General features: G+C 43.8%; 1 protein-coding gene across 1 annotated transcript in view; it reads left to right on the forward strand.

The window, feature by feature from the left end:
- The first annotated feature begins 1,789 nt into the window (after positions 1–1,789).
- USP44 (ubiquitin specific peptidase 44) overlaps positions 1,790–15,636 on the forward strand; it is a 34,190-nt gene continuing 20,343 nt past the window's right edge. The window contains exons 1-2 of the mRNA XM_073650689.1: positions 1,790–1,966; positions 6,496–7,994. Of these exons, the coding sequence (XP_073506790.1) occupies positions 6,564–7,994 (1,431 nt within the window). The 5' untranslated portion in view covers positions 1,790–1,966; positions 6,496–6,563. The remainder of the gene's footprint in view (positions 1,967–6,495; positions 7,995–15,636) is intronic.

The raw sequence follows: 15,636 nt of genomic DNA on the forward strand, positions 1-15,636 counted from the left end.
ACTCAGCTTAGTTTTCCTGACTGAATTTGAGGCCTGCTGTGTCTGAAAACCTGCGACAGGTCAATTCTTTCAGGTCTGCGTTTTTTGCAGTGAGTTTTGGCGTATAAAAAACTAACTTTATTAACATGTAATGTAGACAACTCACTCGTGTAATCCGCCTAAAAAGCACAGCGTTTTACTGCCAAGAGTGAAGCTTTAAGGTACAGAAAAAAAGCCATGTGTGAACATAGCCTTAGTGTCCTATGGAAAACCGTATGAAGCTGCAACCTGGCCAGCAACACTTCGCTAATTATTAGATGTGACGGGTCAGTACATAGCTATGTATAACGCTAGTCAGAAATCCCCTGCTAGCCATAGGCTGTAATCCACAGGTCGCTCGCAGTGTAGACTGTCAGGCTGGGTGCCCACGTAGCGTTTTTCAAGCGTTTATGCTGCAGAATTTCCGCAGCGTAAACGCATGTGAAACGCTAGGTAATCCGCACCCCATGGTCTCCAAGGGGATTCCGCATGTTCTATGCACATGCTGCGGATTTTTCCGCAGCGTTTATGCTGCATACAAAAATCCGCAGCATGTCATTTAATTTTGCGGAAGCGCAGCGGAACTCCCGCCATTGACTTGCATTGAGACGCATAGAAACCGCGACTCTACATTTTTACAAGCGGCTTCTATGCGTCTCTATGTGCGGATGGTACCCGGGTGTGGAGGAGAGGAGACTCTCATCCAGACCTGGGTACCATTCTACCTGTAAAAAAAGAATAAAATAACAAATAAAGTTTATATTCACCTTTCCGAAGGCTTTTCTCTGAATGCCGGCATCGCTTGAGGACCTGCGGTGACGTCACAGTCATGTGACCGCAGGCCCTTCACCGCTGTGTCTCGCGATATGCCGGCAGCCGGGAACCAGACAGGAAGCAGCGCTGCAGCCACGCCGGGACCTCGGGGGTGAGTATAGCTTTATTTGTTTTAATTTTTACGGTTCACACTGTATAAATCCATGCTGTTTGCATGGATTTATATAGTGTGACCTAGTTGTCAAGCACTTTCCAGGTGATGCTAAAATCGCCTGGAAAGCGCTTGTCAGGCTGTGTGCCCACGTAGCATTTTTCAAGCGTTTTTGATGCGGAATTTCCGCAGCGTAAACGCTTGAAAAACGCTTGGTAACACGCACCCCATGGTCCCCAATGGGATTCCGCAAGTTCTATGCACATGTTGCGGATTTTTCCGCAGCGTTTATGCCGCGTTCGAAAATCCGCAGCATGTCATTTAATTTTGCGTTTCCGCAAGCAGAATTGCCTTTGTTCAATGCATAAAAAACGCAAGGCAATTCCGCATGTGGAAAACGCGTGATAAACGCGCGAAAAACGCGCGATAAACGCGTGCGGAATTCCGCATGCGTTTTTCCGGGAGAGGACTTGCATTTATGCAGCAGAAATTTTCTGCTTCATAAATGCAACGTGGGCACATAGACTTAATCTGCATGCGGAAACGCATGTGGATCCGCATGTATTCTGCAGGAAAAATGCATGCACAATCTGCATGCGTTTTTTCTGCCAGGGAGATGCAGAAATGCTGCAGAAATTTTCTGCTTCATTTCTGCATCGTGGGCACATAGCCTCACATAGAAGGCACGCAGCGGCTCACAGCTCAAGCACCGCATGGGATCCCGTGCCCTCATTCAACATGGCGCTGATAGTCTCATCTAACACGCCTCCTCTGCCTTCTGCACCAATCAGAAAGTCGGCTTGTTGCTGCCCAGCCTTAGGTCCCTCCCACCGCGGCCGCGGCGCTGATCAGTGCCCGGATTGTCCCCGCCTCCTCCCCTTGGCCGTCCGCAGACGTCATCCTCCTCGTCACCGTCAAGAAAGAGAGAGCAGAGCGGCGGGCTGAGTGAAAGCCACTAAGTGTTGTTATTGTTGCCGTGCTCCGCTTCTTTCTCCTTCCCGGGAGCTGCCATACCTCTGCGCGGTGAGTGCTTCTTGTGTCCTAGCAGCGGCTACAACAGACAATGGGACCGACGTCCTCCCGGCCAGTGCGGCACATGTCACCCGGCTGCCGGCCGCTCCGGGTAGACGAGCCTGGCTGCTGGACAAAGCCTGTGAGAGGGTACATGTACGGGGTCTCTGCTCACACACGGGCAGGGAGCCGGGCTTTCCATACGGCCCGACACTATACAGTGTGGGAATAAAGTTCTAGTGGTGATCGGGCAGATCTCCCCGCACGGACCGGTCCTGGTTATGTGCCCATCATCTGCTGTCACATTAGGCTGAGGCGTTACATGGGACTGCCTGTGGGGTAGACCCATGTTCACACCACACTGATGGCTAGGCACAGTGCTCGCTCACGTTTCCCCCTATCCGCTGGTTTTCGGGGCTGTGCTGACCTGTGTGGCACCGATTCCCCCAGGACGTGTAGTAGGATTATGGCCGTCCCCAGCAGCCGCGCTCCGCTCAGGAGCTTCTCTTCTGTCGTGTACCGGTAGATGGATGTGAATGGCGTTCAGTCGCGGAACAGCAAAATCTCTGACACTTTCTACAATGCTTTGTCGTCCTTTATAGGATCTGTTTTTGCTGTTCCAGAATGGAAACACGTTTTTCTTCCACCAGGGCTACAGTGAGGCCTCCGCTGTAAGAACGGTGGTTTTATGCGGCTTCAGCCGCGAGATGTGACCAAGGGCCACATTAGGCTGCACTCACCCGTCACATGGTTTGGAGCGCAGACTGATTTCTGACCCTATCTCCACAGTCCTAGGCCCCTTCACGTGTCCGTGTCTCCAGGACGTGTGGCGTCTGGTTTTTCTTCACGTATACCCATTATACTACGTACCCTATACAAGTCTATGGGTCTGTGTAAAGCCCGTACAGCACACGGATGGCAGCAGTGTACAGTCCGTTTTTGGCATTGATATTTCTTAAGCCATACCGGAAAACCACTGATGGCACACTGATCCAAAACACTGACACTAGTGCCATTTTTTCCGGAACCAGTATCATACGGTCGTGTGAACAGAGCCATACAGGCAAATGTGAGGCTGTCATGGTCAGATCTGTGGCCGGCCTGGAAATCGCAGTCCATACACAGATCGTGAAACATGGTCATGTAATTACAGCCTATTAGTCCTTTCTAATAACTAGTGTGAACCCAACAAGGAATACAAGGCAAATTTCTTACCTAGCCACATCTTCCTATGACTGAAAAGCTTCAGTTTTGCACCTAAAACTGGCACAAACCTGCAATAAATCTGGTGCATTTTTAGAGTCTGTAAATCCATCTTAGGCCATGGCCCCACTATCAGTATTTGGTCAGTATTTTTTCTCAGGAGTGGGAACCAAAACCAGGTGAGAAACAATCAGAAAAGGTAGAATAGAAACAAGTCACCAATTCTGCATTTATCACCCACTCCTGGTTTTGGCTCCCACTCCTGAGAAAAAATACTGACCAAATACTGATAGTGGGGCCGTGGCCTAACACCGCAATCCTGACACAATGTGAGGAATGGATCTGCCACTGATCATCTTCAATAGGGCTCATCCGTTGAGTAAAAAGATTTTCAGGACCCTGTCCCAGCGGCCATGGATTGTGCCCTGTGAACCTCCTACCTGCAGACAATACGATTCGTCTGGCGAAACGGCATGCATCACACTGCAGCGATGTCATTGCACCAGGCCTACTAGTCAGAAGAGAGATGCCTTCTTGTAGGAGGTGGCTCACAGGGCTCAGCCACGGACTACCAACATGGCCGCTGGCTGGACCAGGGTGCTGCAACTCCTTTTTGCTTAACTATTCATCAGGCTTCTATTCTTTTAGTAAGGCCTAACACACATTAGATAAGTCGTCTGAACCTGCCAATTTTGGCAGTATCGACAAAAGGTATATTGTGTATGAGGCGCTCCAACTGCCCTGACATGTTATGTTGGGGACATAAGGATCGGTCGGTTGGAATTTAATCACGATCCTTCTGTTTGTGTGGGGGACAATGTACTGCTTATGATTCTTTCAGATCCAGAACACTTACCTGTGTAAGTGGGAATTGGGGGAGATCGTTTAGCCAGTTAAATGATCGATTGACTGACAGTTATCTAATGTGTACGATGGGGTGAGAAATGTACATCTTCCTGCAGAGCCTTCCATATTCAGCCGGACGTTCATCGCTGTATTACTCCTAATATTGTTAATTATTATTATAGCGCCATTTATTCTATGGCACTTTACATGTGATAGGAATATACATAGCTAAAACATTTACATAATCTTAACAAAACGAGTCAGCGACTGGTACAGAAGGAGAGAGGACCCTGCCCGCGAGGGCTCAGAGTCTACAAGGGATGGGTGAGGATACAGTAGGTGAGGGTAGAGCTGGTCGTGCAGCGGTATGGTGGAGCGGTGGTTACTGCAGGTTGTAGACTTGTCGGAAGAGGTGGGTCTTCAGGTTTCTTTTGAAGGCTTCCACGGTAGGCGAGAGTCTGATATGTTAGGGTAGAGAGTTCCAGAGTAGGGGGGATGCACGGGAGAAATCTTGTATGCGATTGTGGGAGGAGGAGATAAGAGGGGAGTAGAGAAGGAGATCTTGTGAGGATCGGAGGTTGCGTGCGGGTATGTAACGGGAGACTAGGTCAGAGATATATGGAGGAGACAGGTTGTGGATGGCTTTGTATGCCATGGTTAGGGTTTTGAACTTGAGTCTCTGGGCAATGGGGAGCTAGTGAAGGGATTGACAGAGGGGAGAGGCCAGGGAATAGTGGGGGGGACAGGTGGATTAGTCGAGCAGCAGAGTTTAGGATGGATTGGAGGGGTGCGAGAGTGGTAGAAGGGAGGCCACAGAGCAGGAGGTTGCGGGAGATGATGAGGGCGTACACTAGTGTTTTTGCAGAGTCTTTGCTGAGGAATGTACGGATCCGGGAGATATTTTTCAGCCTGTTGCACTCATCCATAAGGAGTGCATGGGCTTTCTTTGAATCTGGTAGGAGCTTCATTTGCAGATTTTATCACATTTGATAGGAAAAAAAATGTGAACACAGCATAACCTTTATAGTTCAGTGAGGTCCATCATCCACTATTTGTTTCCATCATGATTTGTAACTTAGGCTATGTGCCCACGATGCAGAAATGAAGCAGAAAATTTCTGCAGCATTTCTGCATCTCCCTGGCAGAAAAAACGCATGCAGATTGTGCATGCGTTTTTCCTGCAGAATACATGCGGATTCACATGCGTTTCCGCATGCAGATTGACAAGCGCTTTCCAGGCGATTAGCATCACTTGGAAAGTGCTTGCCAACTAGGTCACACTATATAAATCCATGCAAAACAGCATGGATTTATATAGTGTGACCGTTAAACAATGTTAAAATAAAGCTATACTCACCCCCGATGCCCAGGCGTGTGCTGCAGCGCTCGTTCCTGTCTGGTTCCCGGCTGCCGGCATATCGCGAGACACAGCGGTGAAGGGCCTGCAGTCACATGACTGTGACGTCACCGAAGGTCCTTCAGCGCTGCCGGCATGCAGAGAGAAGCCATCGGACAGGTGAATATAAACTTTTATTATTTTATTCTTTTTTTACAGGTACAATGGTACCCAGGTCTGGATGAGAGTCTTCTCTCCTCCAGAACTGGGTACCATCCGCCAGAACTGGGTACCATCCACACATAGAGACGCATAGAATCCGCTTGTACAAATGTACAGACGCGCATTCTATGCGTCTCAATGCAAGTCAATGGCGGCACTTCCGCAAAATTAATGAACATGCTGCGGATTTATGAGCGCTGCAGAAACGCTGCGGAAAAATCCGCAGCATGTGCATTGACATTGCGGAATCCCCTTGGGGACCATGGGGTGCGGATTACCATGCGTTTTTGATGCGTTTCCGCTGCAGAAATTACGCAGCATAAACGCATGAAAAACGCATCGTGTGCATGCAGCCTTAAAGGGAACATTTTGATAAATCCAAGTATTTTAAAGGGATTGGTTACAATTCTTTTTAAATAATCACAAAGCTGGGAAGGCAATAAAGTAACAGCCCGCCAGTTGTTTGGCTGGTCTTTGTGAATTATTATGCACACTGACGGTGGGTTGTAACTTGTCGCATGGCTGACATGTCGACACCTCTTGACAGGTCACACGTGGTTCACTAATGGAATGACAGGGACTTACCAGATATTTATTTTGTTATCTGATCGCCTGTCTTGCTTTGTGGCCATTTTTACAATTCTTGGACAACTAAGAGAGATGACAAGAAAAAGAATCCTCCTATAAAAATAGCACCAGGAACTTGTTTACATGAATGGGGCATCCTACAGGAACAGCTGTACATGCCTCCAGGGATCATCACCATGAAATAGTCCTGTGTTGGCGTTGGATATATGGACAGTATATCAGGGCCCTGTCAATGATGCTTTATGTTTATAGGTAAAATGCCCTGAAAATATGTTTTTACAGTAATGAGTACTTTCTTTCTAATGTAGTATATACTTCAGTCTAACTTGTCATTGTTGACTTGCAGGCCAGAATGTACATGCAAAGTGCCACAGATCAGTCGCAGCGGAGCTGACACACAACTGAAGAATCAAGATGGATAAATGTAGGCACGTGGGCCGATTACGACTCGCTCAGGACCATTCAATATTAAACCCTCAAAAGTGGCACTGTGTGGATTGTAACACTACAGAATCTGTGTGGGCCTGCCTGGGCTGTGCCCACGTGGCATGTGGTCGATACATTGAAGAGCATGCACTGCGACACTTTCAGGAAAGCAAGCATCCGATGGCACTGGAGGTGAACGAACTGTATGTATTCTGTTACCTCTGTGATGATTACGTCCTCAACGACAATGCCACTGGTGACCTTAAACTTTTACGCAGCACATTGAGTGCGATCAAAAGTCAAAACTATGACTGCACAACGCGCAGTGGTCGGACTTTGCGATCAATGGTAGCTGTTGATGACTCTTATAGTTCTCATCAAGGTGCTAAAGCACTTCTACAGACTGAAGACCTCACGTTTACGGCTCTTTGGCATAGAAGACATGGACTCTTGGGGAAAGTGTTTAGATCGTGGTTGGCTTTGACGCCAAGAGGTAAACAAAGGTTAGAAGTAGAGTGCCTCAGGAAGAAGCCTGAGAAGAAACGGGTGGAAGACAGGAAAAGGCGCCAGCTGCAAAAGCACAAATTAAAAGAAGAGATGGAAAGTACCCCCCCAAGAAAGAGCTACCGCTTGCAACAACAAATGCAAACACCTCCTAAGATGTTGCCACTAGCAAAACAAAAAACCCACCAAAAAACGGTACCTAGTAAAAAACAAAAACCATCACAACCTACCTCTAATGATGTACGTAAAAAAAAATTGCGTGATTCTCCAATAAAAAGGAAGCCCACTTTGACCCCTGGGGTGACAGGACTGAGGAACCTTGGTAACACTTGCTATATGAACTCTATTCTACAAATCTTAAGTCACTTGCACGTGTTCCGGGAATGTTTCTTACATCTTGATCTCAATCAAACTCAGGAGTTATTGGCAGCCACAGCCAATGGAAAAGACAGATCTTCGAGCCAAATCTCTCCTGCTACAGACTTATCTACAATAGCTAAAAAGCACACAAAAGTGGAGAGGTATCTGGTAAAGCGCCAAAACTCTTCATCTGGCCTTAGTGGCGGAGCATCAAAGAGTCGAAACATGGAACTCATTCAACCTAAGCCTAGCTCAACACACATTTCTCTTTGTCATGAATTGCATACTCTCTTCCAAGTCATGTGGTCGGGTAAATGGGCACTAGTCTCCCCCTTTGCCATGCTTCATTCAGTCTGGAGGCTGATCCCGGCCTTTCGTGGATATGCACAGCAAGATGCTCAGGAATTCCTTTGTGAACTTTTGGATAAAGTACAGCAAGAACTGGAGACGAGTGGGACCAGGTACCCAACCCTGATTCCCAGCTCTCAGAGGAAGCTCATTAAACAAGTCCTGAATGTGGTCAATAACGTCTTTCATGGACAGCTTCTCAGTCAGGTATGTCAGTTACCACCATGCCAGTTGGCAGCGTGGAGTGAACATATGTCCTGCTATGTACAGTCACTGTCATGCTTTTCAAGATCTTAAAGGCATTTTTTGTTTTCAGTAAATTAGCATGTTCGTTCCCTGATTAATATTACATTGCGTTATAGAATTTTCTTATATTCTCTGCTTATTTCTTGTATTTCTCAGTGTGTCAGAGGGAGAAAATAGGTGATGTGATAACACCGGTACACAGGTTATTACAATGCAATGCCTTTCTCTGCTAGTGACCTGCGTAATCATTACATGACCAGATTTTATCCTCATTTCAAGGACTGAAAAAGCGATCTTCATACCTGTGAAGATATAATTCAGACGACATATTAGAAAACTGCATAATTTTTCACCTTGTTATAGTTGTGCTTCCCTCCCCTCCAGTAGTTTGAAACCGATCTTAGACCACCGTAAAACCTCAAGTTTAGCTCATTAAGGAGCTAGTGGTTGTGACAAAATTATGGGCAGAGTTTTCCGGACATTATTAATGGAATATCCATATGGGCCATTAATATGAGATCGGTGGGACGCTGACTCCCAGTATCCCTGCCGATCCGCTAATAGAAAGAGCTCCACAGTTTACCATGCACCACTCCATACATCTTGTAATGTCTGTACCTGTTGTTCTTTCACATTAGGGGAGGGCAAGATGAAGCAGCACTTATATGGCTGTGATGTGGGCAAAAAAAGTGGCAATGTGCAGCCTTTTCAGTCTTCAGTTTTAATAAATGGGCACATAAAATGAATGGGACTGAGCTTCAATATCAGGCACAGCTGCAAACAATTGTACAGCTCTGTACCTGGAAAACATTTTCCCTTCAATGAGCAGATTGTCCGGGGGATTGCAGAACAACACCACCAATCTGATATTAATGGCCTAGGATACACTGTCAATATTCAATTCCTTTTAAAAAGAATCTATAAGCAGGCTTTTGCTATGTAATCTGAGGAGGATGTTTCACTTATCAGGCTGTGTGCTGTTTACTTAGACTGAAGGTTTTATCACCTGGTGATTATCATTGCTCAGACTACAGAAGTGTGAGCTCCCTGGTCCGACTCCACCCCCAGCTTGCTGTCTATAAACCGTGTACACAGAGAGCCTGGTGTGGGCGGTGGCAGCTTTTTCAGCTCTATTGCATTGCTAAATCTAAAAACTGTCAGAATGGCTGCACCCATTAAACTAAGTGATACACCTTTGGACTCAGGATCTCGTTGCCTATATCATGCTGTTCTCAGATGAGGTACCAAAACCTGCTAACAGATTTCCTTTAACCCCTTTCCGACATGTGCCGTACATGTATGGCACATGACATGTCTCTCCCTTTTAGCGTGGGCTCCGGTGATGAGCCCTCACCTTTCCGGGGACATGGCAGCTGATCTGATCAGCTGTCATGTGCCCCTAACAGCCGCTGGTAGAATCGCGATCCACCCACGGCTGTTAACTAGTTAAATGCCTCTATCAATCTCTGACAGCAGCATTTATCATGGCCACGGCGGAAGGATGTCATAAGTCCCGTCTATCGGCACCCATGTCACATGACCTTGGGTCACCGATGGGTTGGCATGACAACCCGGGGTCTGCCGGAGACCCCTGCGGTTGTCATTGCAGGGATGCTTTGAGCGCCGCCCAACGGCCAGCACTCATAGCACAAGAGCATTTCTGCTACACACAGACAATCTGTTCATCGCCTCTGTGTAGCAGAGGCGATCAGATGATCGTAGCTTCTAGTCTCCGGAGACTATTGAAGCAAGTGAAAAGTAAAAAAAAAAAGTTTTCAAAAATATTAAAATTAAATATAAAAGTCCTTTCGTCCCATTCAAAAAAAAAATCAAATATACACATTTTTGGTATTGCTGCATTCACAATTGCCTGATCTATCAGTAAACGGCGTAACGAAAAAAAAAATCAAAACGCAAGAATTAGGGTTTTTTTTTTTTGGTCGCCGCAACATTTCAATAAAATGCACTAACGGACGATCAAAACATCTTATTGACCCCAAAATGAAATCAATAAAAATGTCAGCCCGGCGCGCAAAAAATAAGCCCTCACCCGGCCCCAGATCCCAAAAAATGAAGAAGCTACGGGTCTCGGAAAATGGCAACTTCTTTTTTTTTTTTTAACAAACTTTGGAATTTTTTTTTAACACTTGTATAATAAAAAAGAACCTATACATGTTTGGTATCTACAAACTCCTAATGACCTGGAGAATCATAATAGAAGGTCCGTTTTAGCATCCAGTGAACGTGGTAAAAAAAAACAACTGTGGAATTGTACTTTTTTTGCAATTTCACCTCACTTAGAACTTGTTTTCCAGTACACGATATGGTAAAACCAATGGTGTCATTCAAAAGTACAACTCGTCTCGCAAAAAGTAAGCCCTCACATGGCCATATTCACCAAAAAATAAAAAAAATTATGGCACTGGGAAGAAGGGGAGCAAAAAACGAAAGGGCAAAAACATAAAATGGCCCCGTAGTGAAGGGGTTAATAAGCACAGTCCATAATATGCCAGGGAGACCTTGCCTTGAAAGCACACCTCTTCTGACAGAGGACTGCTGTTCTACTGGTTTCTAAAGGCTTCTGATTCCCATTAAGGCCTTATTTAGACGTCCATGAATCACGTATATGTTCTGTCTGTTGTTTTTTCAGGGGTAAAACATGTACCCATTATAGTGTATGGGGCTGTTCACAAGTCCATGTGTCTACAAGAAAATCACGGTGATATGCTCGATCCGAGTTATGGATAAAAGTTACTCATACAAGTCTATGGGTCAGTGAAAATCAAACCGCTAACGGATGGCATCCTTGTGCTGTCCGTGAGTAACATTGTAATGGGCAGCAGAAGCTTTGTTGTTTTTTTTTTTTCTTTGCATACGGGAAAATCTGATCAGCACACTGAGACACGGACCGTTTTTTGCGTTCGAAAAAAGGAGGTCCCTGAGATGCCTTCCTTTGTATTTCTCACAGTGCTGCGATGTGTGGCCTCCTTTGTGGACAGGTTATCTTTTGTCTTTGCTCCTTGGCTGTTGTGAGGTCATTTTAGCCTTTTTCTCTTTATAAGGCACCAGGACATTTGCCAGTGGCGGGTCTTTGTATGGCATTGCACTATATAAGGCTGGTTCAGGTGGATTTAGTTTGTGGAGAATATGGCAGTAATGTAGCGTCTTCACTGGGGTGTTTGATAAATTGGACACCTTGGGGCACCACAGTCTGAAGGATTTATATAACTGGCCTTGTATATGTGCAGCCCTGTCCACTCTCCCCCAGCAGCCATGGATTTTAATTGTTTAACCTTTTCATTGGACGGGGCTCAGTTGAGCCTTTTCTTTCATGTCAGAATGGTCATTGAGAAAAAAATCCTTTTCACATGCATTGAAGCATAACTATCCAATCCCACCAAGGGCCTGCTGGCTCAATGCAAGTTTTCTGAGCAGTATGCTAGTGATCTCCAGACTCCCCCCTTTACTAGGTGCCTTGTAATTGAAGTCCTGCTGGAGGGAAGTGCGAGGGCCTCTTTGATTTTTAATCCTCAGAACTTGCTATGTGATATTTTATGGTGGTCTTCTGTATATAATGCATTGGACAGAGCAATGTGATAGACTTGGCTGTCTTTTCTTTGCCAAAATAGTACTAGTATGTTTCTGGCCCAACGTAATGTTACTGCCACAGTTTACCGGTCTATGTGAGCGATAAGTTTTACACTCTTGGCGTCACTTCATGTATTATTATGGCGTACATAAAGCTTAATGTGGGATTTGTACTTTGCTTTCTTGATGTTTCTTTCCACTCATTAATTTATTTTGTATGTCAGGGAATACAGGAGCCAAGATCCTTCATTATACAAATGCATGAAAAATGTTACAGAACTAGTCTTACCAGTGTACAGAGCACCAACATAGCAAGGAACAAGAGTCTGATCACAAGTGTACTTCCCAAATAATCCCGTCGTAGTAAAAACATTCTACATAGTTAGGCTTCTATTCATAATTTTTTTTTTTTTTTTAAGGCTGTAGATTTTGTCGAATTGTTCAAACTTTGAGTACAGCGTTTTATTTATTGGCACAAACTAAAAGATGCTTATGGTTTTTGGCCTTTTTTGCACTTTCTGGATAACTAAACTGCCAAAAAAAAAAAAAAAAGACAAAACCAATTAAATTTAGCTTAAAAAAAGTGCAAATTGAATAATGAGTACAACACAAATATAAAGTCACACTGAGAACCAATTTTACTCCAGAAAAAGGCACGTAAGCAATGATGAACCTGAACCATAGTTTCCAAAAAAGGTTGTCACCGGTCATCTGGGAGCTCTGAAACATGTTGCACACTCCAGGACACTGATGTGATTTCACTTAGATTTGGATGGGTCGTTTTGTGACTCTTGGCTCACCTTTGGGCTTGTTGATTAAGAAAATTACCAGATCATTTGGGTTTTTGGTTTACTTTTAAAGATATTGAGGGTGAATTGCAGGTGCCTGATAAAGAAAAACACTGAGGGCATAGTGTACGCTGTAAGCAATCTATAGCCTTGACTGACTATCTGTAATCTCCATTTTTGCAGTAGTAAGAAAATAAAATGATACATGACATGGTAGAAAAGTCCTCTCTGTGGAGCCATTGCTCATTACAGGAGACTAGGCATGGAAAATCATCTTATTTGCATATAAATTAACAATGCATGTCGTCCTGTTCACTGGATTTATAAGTAGGCAATTTATATTCATCTGCATAGTGCAAATTGGATAAAGTGAGTCAGATATATATATATTTCAGTAATACTTGAGCTTTATTCATTCAAGATCAGTAATGAATTCTATACTGTTTTTTTTTTTTTTTTTTATAGTACTGTCTAAAAGTGTTAGGCAGGTATGGAAAAATGCTGCAAAGTAAGAATGCTTTCGAATAGAAATGTTAATAGTTTGCATTTTGTTAATTGATAAAAATAAAGTGAGTATTGAAAAACAAATATAAATCAAATCCGTATTTTGTTAATTGATAAAAATAACCTATTAACATTTCTATTTTTGAAAGTATCCTTACTTTGCAGCATTTTTCTGGAAGCCATTTCACGATAACTGCATGGCTTAGAGAAAACTCTTCATGTAGATACTGTTGTGAAAAGCAAGAGCAAAGTGAAGGAGTTGATCCTTTTATTTGCTTAAAGCACTACTCCAGCATTTTTTTTTATTTCCACGCTGGAGTGGTGCCACTAGTTTTACATTTCCTGCCTTTAGTATTCAACTTACCAGCTGCTGTCTTCTACTCTTCCCAGTGCCACTTGGGTCCCGATCAGCTATCTTGTGACCGCAACTTCTGACTGACCAGAAGTCAGAGGTAACTGTCACAATCCCTTAGTGTAAAAGTCTATTCGGGCTTTGGCCTGGCTCTTATAGACTTGCATTGAGTAGTGACTTCCGGATTACCCAGCAAGCACTGGTGGGACCTGGTAGGTCACAAACTGCAGAAGACGACCGGAGCTACGCCCTGAACAGATGAAGTCTCCAACTGGTAAGTATAATACTAGGGGTAGGGATCTTAGATTCGTGACACTACTCCAGCGGTAAAAATAAATGAATGTCAGAGTGATTCTTTAATGGCCTATGAAAAATGACACCCATACTTCTTAATGGAAATGTGCTACATTGGATCACAGATTTATGGAGCCAGATTTGCTTGGCTTGTCCTATTTGCCCCCTTATATATAACCTGCATTGTCTTTTTTTAAATACTCACTGGTGAGCGAAATATTTGCTGTTTTATCTGAACTTCTGTTCTACACGGATATATTACTTTAGGATAGGTATGCGTCATAATTTTCCATGATCGTAGATTCTGAATGAATTAGACTGATCACTATGCCAGTAATTATGGATTACCCACACTACATTTGTCTTGGATTTGGGCCTGGAGGAATCTGGCAGATTGCAGCCTTTTATATCATAAGCATTATTTTAATAATTGAGGATTGTGGTATAATATGATTGACTGCAAACTTTTCCAAAATATATTGTTCAGCTGTACAGAAAACCCTATTGTTACAACCCCTAGATCACAATCACTACTTAGGATATGGATGTAATTATATGTGTAGAGCAGCCAGCAATGCTGTGTCTAAGCTCTCTACTTTGGGTCTTGTGTAATATTTTCTTTCCTCTCCTTCATTGCAGTAAGGCCCTGATTCATCGTTGCTTTTGTGCTTGTTTTGTCTGTTTACCGCCCTCCTTTTTGTTTGAACCCAATTTTTTATTCTATTTACGCCATTTTTAAAGTCTTTTATATGTGCTTGCCTGGAGTGGCTTTTTTTATTCTTTGTTTTCCACTTTGTCGGTGGAGTCTAGTAATTCCATATATAATGGGCAGCACAGTGGCTCAGTGGTTAGCACTGCAGGCCTGAAGCACTGGGATCCCGGGTTCAAATCCCACCAAGGACCACACCAGCGATGAGTTAGTATGTTCTCCCCGGTTTGCGTGGGTTTCCTCCAGGTTCTCTGTTTTCCCCCCACACTCCAAAAACATATTGGTAGAGAATCTAGATTGAGCCCCAATGGGGACAGTGCAGATAAAGCTCTGTGGAATTAATGGCGCTATATAAGTGAGTAAAATAAATACCCTGATTTAATCAATTGCAAAATCTGTCCCAACTTCACTACAGTCGCCTACTTTTGTATTTTTGAGTGCAACAAAATGTTGGAGCTTTATTGTGACTTTTGGCCCAAATGTCAGCAAAACAGCTTTAAATATCAATAAAATTGATCGGCATTTCCAAACCGAAAAAGACAAGTGTGAACAGGTGCAAGCTAAGAGAGCCCCTCTATATAACTAACAAATTAAAGCTGCATTCTGAAACTATAGTATGTAAACATTAAATATATGAAATTGGAACTGCATTACTGCTGTAGAAAATAAGTTAAAAAAAATGAAGGTACTTTAGCGCACAAGTTGGCCAATTCATGTGAGCCAAACGGCCAGCAACAAGGCGTACCTCTTTGTTGGAACCCTAAACCTAACATGATGCCTCTCCTGGGCTAAAATCCTACAATTATATGGGCAGATAGGATCAAGCTCTATTTAAAAAGAAACAAAACAAAAAAAACAAAACAAGGTAAGATGAAAGACCATAGTTTTTTGGTGCCAAATTCATGAAATGTTTGCTCCATTTTGATAAATTTGGTGCCAAAAACGGCAACTAATACTACAAGACAAAAAAGGAAAGTGACTTAAAACAAACAAAAAAAACCCCGCAAATGATGGATCGATGCCTAAATGTTCATTCTCTGTCTGTGCCTGTGGAGTGAAGCTGGAGAGGTAAACCTCAGGCATCATACACACAGTATATTGTGGCTTTATACAACTTCCAAGTATACAAGCAACAATACAGAACCCATAAAGGTGCTGCAGATTTCCCACAGATTTTGCAATAAATCTGTAACATAATTTCGTATGCTATGTATTGAACATCTGGACATCAGATCCATTTTTGCTGCCGATTTTGGTAAAATCTCATCCAGAATGCTTTTACTGTAAGACTGTGTTCTTGCCCATGTTCAGTGGCTCACGTTAGGGCTTGTGTCCAAACCACCCTTAAAACAGGATTTGGGCGTATAC

Source organism: Phyllobates terribilis, unplaced genomic scaffold, assembly GCF_046119375.1.
Source record: "Phyllobates terribilis strain yellow unplaced genomic scaffold, ASM4611937v1 Scaffold_11__3_contigs__length_659146591, whole genome shotgun sequence".
Classification (NCBI taxonomy): Eukaryota; Metazoa; Chordata; class Amphibia; order Anura; family Dendrobatidae; genus Phyllobates; species Phyllobates terribilis.